General features: G+C 32.6%; 1 protein-coding gene across 5 annotated transcripts in view; it reads right to left on the reverse strand.

Moving 5' to 3' along the window:
- Positions 1-28: 28 nt before the first annotated feature.
- The window catches only part of LOC115209959 (muscle calcium channel subunit alpha-1-like), a 460,467-nt gene continuing 447,995 nt past the window's right edge, over positions 29-12,500 (reverse strand). For all 5 annotated transcript variants that reach the window (XM_029778602.2, XM_036501424.1, XM_036501423.1 and 2 more), the window contains 2 exons: positions 11,397-11,708; positions 29-1,132 (listed from right to left, as the gene is read on the reverse strand). In XM_029778602.2, the coding sequence (XP_029634462.1) occupies positions 1,091-1,132; positions 11,397-11,708 (354 nt within the window). In that variant the 3' untranslated portion in view covers positions 29-1,090. The remainder of the gene's footprint in view (positions 1,133-11,396; positions 11,709-12,500) is intronic.

Raw genomic sequence — 12,500 nt, forward strand, 5'->3', positions numbered from 1 at the left:
ATTAATTGTTTTTTTAGAAAATTAGAAAAGAAAATTAGAAAAGAAAATTTTTCCTTCAGTTTTAGATCATTCCAATGTGTTGGAGCATGAGGGGTGTCATATATTTGTGTGTGCTTTTGAACATGTGTAATGGTGTTTCCACAAAGCCTCTTCAGTGAGCGCAAACATATTAGCTTATGTGTGGAATTATATAACACAAAGTGGTGACGTTTAGGTGTTGTGCACATGTATGTATATCTATGCACACACATATACACACACACATGCACACACAAGGAAACATGAGAGATATTGGATATGTGCATGTTTGCAAAGAGACATACTTATGTGCATGCACTACATGCACACAAATACATCTTTAGAGGCAAATATAAATATATATATATATATACATACACATATATACATATATATATATATATATATATATATATATATATATATATATGAAGGTAGCTCATCTATCTATTTTGTGGGGTTGGCAGATTCTGTTAGCCAACCCGTAAGATACTCCATTGGTTGACAACAACCACACCTATGCCTCAGTCACAAGGAAGCGACATCTGTTAAATTGTCCATGGATGGTCGCTTATGATCCCCAAAGACGTCTCAGTTTTGGTTGAGTTTGATTTCCATTTGGTTTCAGATTTTGGTTTTAGTTTGGCAAGGAAGGAAAATTGCATTTAATTTCAGTTAACCAGTGGTGGTAGGAGGGTGGAGTCCGTGGAGTTTTTATCCGTCGGTTGTGGACGGGTAGGTGGAATCATTGTCGTTGTCGGCGACGGCGATGACAATGATGACAGCGCAGCTGTCACAGCAACAACACAGTGATGACAGATAATAAAGATCTCGGATGTGTAATCATCAATGATCGTCATGATCATCTTCATCATCATCATCATCCTTATGATCATCATCATTATCAACATCATCAAAAATCGTAGTCATCATAATCTTCATCATCATCATCATCATAATGCAAACCAAATAAGACAAGATTTTTTCAATTAATTTCCTCTGCTGCTGTTGCTTTTGTTGCTGTTGGGATTGTGGTTGCTCATGATGTTATATTTCATAAGGAAAAAGCCAGTCATTTCTTAGGGAGAGCATGCTGGATCTGCAGACAGGGTTCCTAAAAGCATATACAAGAAATAAAGATAAATTACAAACATGCACACATATATACATACCTACCTACCAACATACTTATATAAGTGTGTTTGTGTGTGTATGCACACACATGTCAAATATATATATACACACACAAATGCACACATGTAGAAATATAAACATGTACATATAGTATATGTGTATACATGAGTACACATACATTATCACATCAATATAGTGTATAATACAGAAAAATACATATATTACATATATGTATGTTTATGAATTTATGTGTGTTCATATCTTTACATATTTATGCGTGTGTGAGCACGTGTGTGGTTCCACTTTAAGATATGGCTACACTGAACTATAAAAGAAAGTACTTGAGAAATCAAGGGTCTCGGGCTCCATTGCTAATCTATATACTGTGCTTGCTATCAATAAATAAATACTATTGCTTCCAGTGCATTGCTCATAATGTTATTAAGACGGCCCTGAGTGTTTGTGAGCATGTTCGTATGTGATTGCTTGTTACAACAAGAAGGTAAAGTGACTCAAGAGAATAAACTTCCAAGCCAATATACTTAGTAGATTATGAAACAATGCTGCTTTTCAACTAATAAGAATATAAATACTCCATTTATGTCTTGTTAAGGACCTATCAATTTCTTTACTGTTGGTGCTGCAAGAAAATGCACCCAGTATACATTCTATAAAGTGGTTGGCAAATGGAAGGACATCTAGCTGTAGGAACCAAGCAAAATAACATAAATGAACACCAGTCTATGAGAGCAGCAGCTCCCAATAAAAAATGATTCCGATAGTAACAACCTGTCCAAATCACATAAAGATGAAAAGTGGATATAAACTGTTGCAGCAGTTCTTTTGTAATAATATTTCTTCTAACAAGTTGCCCTTGCTCTTGCTAAATGTTTAACAATGAAGAAAGAATGGGGACTGTTGTTAGTAAGACAGACTGAAGAAAGCAGAATTTTGTGCCTTGTTTAGACACATAAAAACAGCTAAACAAATAAGACTATTAATAATTTTTGAGTACAAATATTAGTAAAATCAACTCCAGCAAAAAACAAAATTCACCCTGAATCAAATATGTAGGATAGAAGTGCCAGTCATTTCACCTTCACATCACATTCCACACTTAGAACCTGTTCCTACCAAAGGATATATTTCATTGGTTTTACAGTGAAAAAAAATTATTTTCAAAGTGCATTATTATGCAGAATATTTACAAGTGAAATTTCAGTTGTTACAGTGTAAAACACCTCCAAAACAAAACATTTGATAAAGAAATATTAATTTTTTTAAGCAACCATCAATTGAAGAATTAAATGGTGAAATGATTAAATTTTGTTATGGTCCTTGAAGAAAGCAATTAAGAGAGAGAGAGAGAGAGAGAGAGAGAGAGAGAGAGAGAGAGGAGAAAATAATTTAATGATTGGTGGATTGTTGGCAGAAATACTAGAGAGTTGGATAAAGAAAACCACTAAATATAAGAAAAAATGTACTCCTTGTTGAAAAATATTCCTGGTTGATACACACACAAACATATATGAAAATATATATATGTATACATATATAAACATATATATGTGTATATATTATTTACAAATGTATATATCTGTATGTGTGTGTGTATACACACACACATCCATATATATATATATATATATATATATATATACACACACACACATATATAGATACACATCCCCAACTCCACAGGCATGGCTGTATGATAAAAAGCTAGCTTCCCAACCATGTGGTCTTGGGTTCAGTATTACTGAGCAGTGCCTTGGGCAAGTGTTTTCCACTGCAGCCTAGGGTTGACTTTTATATGGCGTCTATGGAAAATTCCCAGTTTTTTGGCCCAAAATAGGGGGTCGACTTTTACATGAAATTAACTATATATATATATATAATATATATATATATATATATATATATTATATATATATATATATATATATATATAATCATATATTGTCACTTTTTGGGGTATGCTATTGCTGGTGTTTTGCATGTGATTTTTTCTTGGAATCAGTTATGTTCTAAAATTTATTTTAGTAAGTTTCTGTCTAATGAGATGTTTTGTTTTAGAAGATAACATGGATTATGACCCTTCCTCACTTAATCTAAGTTTAACATAGCAAAGAAGTTTTCAAGAGTAATTAACAATAACTTCTCTAAAAACCACAAATATAGAAAACTTTTTAAGATGTATAATTTTAAAACCAGTTACAGCTCTATCAACAATATGAAAATTCTTATATCCAACATTCTACTACACCAAGTTCCAGAATGAAAGAAAAAAGATGTATGGGTATGATGAACTGTAAATTCAAACAATATTATTAAAATCATACTGCCTTTTTGAGACACACTTACAAAAGAAATGTCACAAAATAGCCAAATTTCATTTGGCAAGGGAAAAAAAAAAGCAAAATAAACTTCAACATAAAAATAGAAAATATTGGAAACAAAGTGATCATATAAAAATGAAAATAAATGATGTGGCCACTATCCAGCTTTTTATTTACAGTTATATGCTTGTGGCTTGTGTATGCATGTATGTGTGTTTACATTCATGTGTGTGTACATGTATGTCTACATGGGTTCCTCAATTATAAACACAGCGTTAAACATTTTTAGTTTTTTTTAATTTACAGACAGACACGGGCACTGAATGTGGATGTGTTGTGAAGGTTGGAAATTGATAAGGAATGTGTAGTGTTGGCATGCATGAATAGCAGCACACATATGAGCTGAGAGGATAAATGGACATCAGAAGAATCACCTGTCATCTACAAGACAGAAGACTGTATTGGCACAGACATGTAATAGGTGAGTGACGAACTGCCAAACAATTCAAGATAAGGAAAAGATGAGAGAAGAACAGGTGAAGTCTGATCTCATGTGCTAGACTTTATAAAGGATTTGACAAGAGGCTGCACTAAGTAGTACAATATTATGCTGAAGTAAACCTATGTAAAAACGATGTGAAATAATTATGATTATGATATAATAAAATATAACATAAAGATGCTACTTATCTCTGGATTTGGGAGTGTTGAAAATGGATGAAAGCTAAAAATCATTGTACATAAAATATTATTCCATCAAATCACTTTCAGAAAATCTGATTCTTACTCTTGACATCAAAGTAACCTGAGGCACATAGAATTATATATTCATCCAAAAGACAATTAAACACCTTAACAGTTTGTCATCTAATATTGAATTAGTTGACACTAACTGACAAAATGTGTTACAAGGGTAAATGTTTAACTTACCCTAATAACTGAAATATTTATTTACTAGTTACTTAATCGTCAAAATTACAAGTGAGTGCCATTCCTATTCCAAGGTCTTTCACTATATCAACCCAACAGAGTTGCTGTTCTAGAGAGATAAGAAGACAAAAAAAGACTATTGAAAAGTAATCACAATGTAGAGTAGTGGGGAGAGAGACAAACAGAGAGAGAGTGAGAGAGAGGGAGTTCATTTTGAAATTTACAATATGAGAAAAAGAAAACTTGAGAGAATAAAAATGAGGGTTGCAGAAAGGTACTTCTACAGGATATATCAGGCAGTTCAGCTTGGTGGAGGTCTTTCCTTTGAAAAGCTGTATGCACAAGAATTGCTGAACCTAGCACTGCAAATTAATAAACTACTCATCACTTTTAAAGATCTGCTACTGATTGCCTCAAGCCATGGCACCCGTAACAGCCAGGTGGCTTGACCAAATTGAAAGTTGTACTGCTGGTTACTTTGATATCCATTCTCTTATTAAAAATTAGATATTAGAATAAAATCAAAAATAGGAACGATAAATATAGAAAAAGAAACAAGAATTAAAAAGTCTGACATAAAACAGGAGATAGTAGATAAGGTGTGTCAGTAGAAAACAGTTAAACTAACGAGGATTCAGGTTCAGCCCTCCCATCTCTAAAGGAAAAAAATGATGTCAAGAAGTACAAAACTCTCCATGCTCTATAGATGTTAAAGAGTAAATATGTTAAGAAAATGAAACAAACAAGAACAAAAAGTTAAGATGAGAGGAGATATGTACCTGTGTTTCAGGATTAGCTTCCTGAGTGACAGAGTCACTGAAATAAGAATCAGAACCATAATATATATGTGTGCATGTACGTATACATACATATATCATACACACCCACAAAAATACTCACACACAAAGAAATGCAATGTCAAGTCTTGGACCTTTAATACTTGATGGTGTCATAGGGATGCCATTGTGACATAGACATGTCTTGGTTAATTTTTGACCTGCCAGAAGCCATACCTCTCCAGGTCTGACCACAGCTGATTTCCTCCATGAAGAGAGATAGGCAGAAAGAGAGGGAGAGAAGAATCAACCCTAAGACAAAACTAACACCTTATTTATCTATTCCAAGAGGATGTAAGACAAAGTTGAATGCAGTGAGAGTTGAACTAAGAATGCAAGGAACTAGAACTATTACCATAGAGAATCAATTCAATGCTCTAATAACTCTGCCAATTGGCTATTGTATATATATAGAATATATATATACAGTCCACTCTGATGAGTGGTTGGTGTTAGGAAGGGTATCCACTGTAAAAATCCCGCCAAAACAGTCACAGAAGTCTGATGCAGGCTTCGGTTGGCCAGCTCTTGTAGTACCGTCCCACCCATGCTAGCATGGAAGACAGACATTAAATGATGATGATATATATATATACTGTCATCTTATTTCACTCCATAATTGCCTTCTCTGAAGAGTGGAGAGTTACATAATTGGATTGTTACATAACACTCTGTTGAACTTCAAGTGTGAAACTGATAAGTAAGATCAGTCTTAATGGATATATAATGCTGTACACATTGATTATATATATATATATTATATATATATATATATATATATATATATATATATATATATATATATATATCTATGGCTGTTGCCAGGGCCACAAATTGAAAAGAACCATTCGAGCATGATTGTAGCCAGCACTGTCTTACCAGCACATGTGCCGGTGGCACGTGAAAAACAACATTTGAGCATGGTTGCCAGACTGGCTCCCGTGCAGGTAGCATGTAAAAACACCTTTTGAGCATGAGCGTGGCCATTGCCAGAACTGCCTGACTGGCCCTCGTGCTGGTGGCACGTAAAAAGCATCCACTACACTCTCGGAGGTGTTGGCATTAGGAAGGACATCTAGTTGTAGAAACTTTGCCTGACCAAATTGAGCCTGGTGCAGCCTCTAGCTCATCAGTCCTCAGTCAAACTGTCCAACCCATGCCAGCATGGAAAGTGGACGTTAAACGATGATGATGTCCTTAATCTCTGATCAAACACCACTAGGGTATATAGTCATAGATGAATTATAGTCATGCTATTTAGCTATCTCTGTGTGTGTATGTATGTGTGTATGTATATATATATATATATATATATATATATATATATATATATAAATTAGAAAAAAACCCACCTTTTATCAATTCAAAATGAACAAATTATACCATCTAGAAAATTACATATAATAGAAATATTAAAATTAAAATAACAATAAAAAGTCAATGATAAAGTAAATTGCAAAAAAAAAAAAAAAATAATAAAAACGTATATAATTTGTAGAATAATGGGATCTAATGAATTACATTTAATTTAATTTAAGAATTAATTTGTCAGACAATATATTATTTAATTATTAGGTGGCTTATTTATTTGTAATATTAAATTTTAAGTTAATTAGGTATTATATTATTTGATATTTCGTCAACTTTGTTATAGATTGTTATATTAAATCTATAGATACTACACATGTATATTTATTATATGGTTAGCTTATTTAAGGAGTTTGTCTATATTTGAACCATTTCTTATTTTGATTACAATTTAATGACTTGTACAAGCTTTGTGTATTTTATTTAATTTTAAAGTATTTAATAATTTAAGTATTGTTTTAGTTTTCACTTATGTATATTTAGTATTTTCATATATATATATCTTAAAGTATATTTATTCATTAATTATTTTATTGTTCTAGTTTATTTTTAACCTGATGAGTGACTATATTTATATTGAAGTGATTTCTCTACTACTATAATCATTTCTTTAATATAGCCACGAAACAGGTGTCGTTATTCTACAAATTACATATGTTTTTATTATTATTTTTTTTGCAATTTACTTTATCATTGGATTTTTATTGTTATTCTAATTTTAATATTTCTATTATAACTTATAACTAGATCTCAAAAAGTATAAAAATGAATTATCAATATATAATATATTAATATATTAATTAATATATCATATATTGATAATTCATTTTTATACTTTTTGAGGTCTAGTTATAAGTTATGTTTTATAAAAATATATATTATTTGTTATTTATGTACTGGTTTATGTCTATCAATGTTTGAGTTACGTAATAGTGGTTTTATCTCTAATTTATATTTTATATATATATATATATATATATATATATATATAGACACACACACACACACATACATACATACACACACTTGTATATATACATAGATGCATATACATATCATTATTTAAATCTGCATATCTTTCTAGGAGTGGCTTCTATCCATCAAACTCTATACATAATTTCTCGTGTATTTTTATCTTTTTGAAGGTGATCTTTTCCATGTATTTAAAAGCTTTCCCAAATAAACATACTCTTCATTTTAAAGGCTCCAAAGAAGATATAAGGTGATGCACAATTACACTGCATTTTATCATAGAGACAGCTGTAAGCTAATGAAGTTGATTACATAATTCTTGTTCCCTAGTCACTCCATTAATTTTATATTATGATCTGTACTTGCCTAAGACTTTATTTTGAAGCATATGTATATTAAGTTTCAACAGTAGGTTATTAGTATTACTAATCTTTCTTTACACACACCCACCCACACACACACACAAAGTTATATTTTGGAAGACTCATAACTAATAAAGCCTATAAACACACACAGTTGTTGTTTGTTTACAGTTCTCTCCTTTTTCAAAGCAGTTGTTGTCTGTCTGCATCATCATAGGCACACACAAACATGTATTCTTGTGTTGGTAACAACAATAGGAAGCAAAGTAAACAAATAAACACCAACACATCATTTGCTCACACATTAACTAAAGAATGTAACAAAAAAACAAAAAAAAAGCAATTTAAAATCAAGCATTTGAAAATATAAACTCACTGAAAAGGATACAGATTGATGTGGTGAAAATCAGTTTTGGGTAATGTTGACAAATTACTACTACTATAGAGAAAGAAGAGAAACAGAGAAACAACAAACAATGAAGGTGTTTGTAGGTTTATTACTTTACTAGCTTAAAAGCTGCACTCTGTGCAAACTTTAAGCTGGCTCCTGTGGAGGGCTAATTGGGCTTGAGGTCCAAAACTAAAGAGAGCTAAATAGCATGACTATAGTACGTCTATAATATCTATGTGCCCTAGTGGTGTTTGATCAGAGATTAAAGACAGATGAGAATTAATTCTGCAATGCAATCATTCTATTGTTCCAATCCTAAGTTGAATTCTAACTGTTGGCCAATTTGTCCAAAAGTTCTGATCTCATCGTAAACTTAATGAAGCGAATGTCATTTATCTCCCTCTTGATCTCTGATATCATCTGACAAATGCCAACCATGATGGAAGGCAGATATTAAACAATGATGATGATGACACACACACACACACACACACACACACACAGATATGGTGGTTGGCTACTCCTTATGGAGAGTTTGACCACCTCCTGTACCTACACCTTAGCACCATCATGGCATCGGATGTGGTTTTTTAAACCAGACAATGTTCTGAAAAGACACCCACATAGATTGCACATCTGATTTGGACCACCAAGAGCTGCAGATAACTTCTACTCTTTGTGGGTCTTAAAATGTCTTTTGAGGCCTCTGTTGGATTTGCAAACCTTCTGGCATACACTGCATTCAAAGGCGTGCACAGACATATAGGCAGAATAGTTGGTGGAGGTTCATTTTCCATGTGTTTGCAGATGAGATTTGAGACCAGCAAAAGACAGGCATGGTCTGTTACAGACTGTGCACACAAAAAGGTCATTGTCATTCACCTTCTCGATTGTTACATTCTTCCTTAGATCATCCTGGCCTCTTCAAATGCTTTCACTCCACTCCTTTGTTTGCCATCCAACTCGATCTGAAGCAAGGGTTTCTGTATCTTCTGGAACCATTCAAAGTGACTTCATAGTAGTCCTTATGCCGTCCTTAAACCTTACACATACATACACACACAATGGACTACATTCAGTTTCCATCAGCTGAATTTCCTCACAAGGCATTGATGAGCCCAGAGTTATAGTAAAAGAGTTGCATAGTGAAACTGAACCTAAATAATACCAAGTGGTTGAGAGGTGAGCCATGCTTCATATACACATATCAATCAATGTATCTAAATCATTTGCCTTCAGATGAAATAGTGACTTTTCAGAATCCCAGAGAGCTATCAGAGTTTAATTGTTTGAAGAACAAAATAAAATAATGTTGCATATATATTGCTATTTTTTTATATTTACATATGGCAAAAAATTTTGAAGGTATACCTAAAACAGGTCAAATGAAAAACACAAGAAATACATAACTCTCACCCAATTTCCTAAGTCATATAAATTGATTCCTAGTACTTGGTAGGTATTTGACTTTAATAACTATATTACCAATTAGATAAGAAGATATTTTTTATCTTATAACCATTGAAAATTAAGAGACTTTCATAAGAATTAGCAGCAATTTATTCAAGTATACTTAATAGAACTATTGTAAAGTGGTGTAGGAACAATGAGTATAGTGGAATAAGGCTTTGAAATATTTGAAAAAACAATCAACATCAACTGAATGTAGAAAGAGAGAAAGAGAAATTCTTTGCAAATTAAAACTGATACTGCTGACATTAAAAAAGATGATAACCTTTGATAAAATTTCAGTATATTTCTTAATCCTTTTGTCATCATATTTCTATTGGAATACACTGTCATTGTTTCATTTCAGTTTGAAAACAATGAAGAATTTAGTAAATTAAACTTGTCATTACTAAGCTGGTGTCTTGAACATAAATTAACTTGAAATTTTGATGGATGGTTTAAATTTAAATCCCTTTAAACAAAGTTTGCATGGTAGAACAAAGGACAGTCTCAGGCAGGTTGGTATCAAAAGGGATAACTAGAATTGGAAAGAAGCTATGTGACTCGAGAAGCTAAAAATTACAAACTACACATAAAGTACCTAAGAAAAAGAACAGTAGAAAGGGAGTCACCCACAAGATTTTAGGAAGATTTTCAGATGAATGCTTTAAGATTACTTATGATTATGTCGCATTTAGACGTTTCTGTAAGACATTTTGGATAAACACAAAACTGATGCCATTAAAACAGCTCCGGCAATATTTCCATCTCTATAGAGACACTGTTATGCTAATTGGAAATTAATGAAGAAAGAGTTAAAGTACCTTTGTTTACGATGATGTAAATGCACTGATGACAGAGGTATAAGGAATCAAACTATTTAAAAAGCATTTCCATAGATGTATACCTGATGCTGTAAGCTTCACTACTTATTTACATCAAGCATCCTCATCACAGTTAACAAATAGATACAATTCTATTTCATATATTAGGTTATTTTATTTTTGTATAATAAATGACACATACACACATACACGCTAGTATTAATTAAAAATCTTCTGAGATTCTAGATGTTAATAATCATGTGTGCATAATTACCAGAAAATGAACATTAAAGAATATAGAAATAGCATAGACCAAATTTCTTTTATTTTTATGTGTTATGAAGTCTTAATATTAATAATTGGTATAACCATTAACCTTATACACTGTAAGTTAAAGGGAAGCATCTAGGGAGCCAAATTGGCAACAAGGTTTTGATTCCCAGTTATGGTTATTTCATGTGTATTGTTACAGAAAGTATGAATATTAAAATATACAATCTCCCCTACTCTTTAATTCTGATGCCACATACATGCTTACACACACATACGCACACACATATGCCAAGAACAGAGTCTCTATACATTTGTTTCTTCCTTCTAGAAATAATAGCCAGGGCTCCCTCAAGTTACATTTATCATATATATTATACTTAAAGATATTGCATAAACACATACACAATAGAGAGTTAACCTTTTACATAAATGTATGCTTGAAATATTTTAGATGCTCTCCAAAAAACACAACAGTAACTCAAAAGTAAAACATATTTTACCATTCTGTCATCCATGGAATCATGATAATCATCTATAAATTCTGGATGAGGCAAATGGGGTTGCCTTCGTAACCGGTGAGTAGGAGTGGCACTTCTTGAAAATTGATTTAAATCTTTCATTTCGTGGCCTTTGAAGCCACCTAAACGCTGGTCAATGTAAGATGGGTGAATACCACCATGGACTGATGATCGGATGAGGTCATGTGCTGCACGATCAAGTTCTTCTTGTGACATACCACCACCAGCTTCTTTGATTTCTTGTTGTAAATATTTTACGTCTACGTATTTCCGGAGACCTTCTTCTTCAAGTACCTGGAAAATAAAATAAATGAAACTAAATTAAAAATAAGGGAAGTAAAAGATGTGTCGAGCTGTAGAAACTTTGCCAGATCAGATTGAGCCTGGTGCAGCCATTCTGGCTCACCAGTCCTCAGGCAAACCATCCAACCCATGCCAGCATGGAAAGCAGATGTTAAATGACGATGATGATCATGATGTTTGATAATGTTAATAAATGTCATAGCAAACATAACAGACAATCTGGATTGGAATCTTCCTGCCAGACCATCACATTGCAGCATGTGCTGGTGAAGCTCTTTTCACATATTCTACTATGCCACAAGTTTCACTTATATTTTCCCACACTCTTCTTTCAGTTTATACAATGGCTTATTTGCTGTCCTTCCAAACAGCACACAGTTCTATGCAGACAATACAATCTTATCTCCAGCTTAAACTTTTGTATATAAGTACCATCAAAACAACCTAAACACATGATGCCAAATATACACTACTTCTTCAATAGTAACATTATCTCTTTAAACAGAAAAAAAAAAAGAAAAAGAAAATCCCAGACTGGTCCCTCATCCTTTGATCAGATTAATAAGGCTTAAATAAGATGCACATAAGAGTACTGCTCAAACTTATGGCCATTATACACAGAGACATCTTATATCACAACCAAAAGTAAGCCATTTGATTGATTAGCATTGATTCACACACCAACATGCTTTAATCACAAGCTTAATTATACAGTTGCCACTGTTTGCCTCTTCTGTTGCTACTAGAAAAGGCACTGCTTGCATTAACTAGTTAACTGCAAAT

This window comes from Octopus sinensis, linkage group LG3 (assembly GCF_006345805.1).
Source record: "Octopus sinensis linkage group LG3, ASM634580v1, whole genome shotgun sequence".
Lineage (NCBI taxonomy): Eukaryota > Metazoa > Mollusca > Cephalopoda > Octopoda > Octopodidae > Octopus > Octopus sinensis.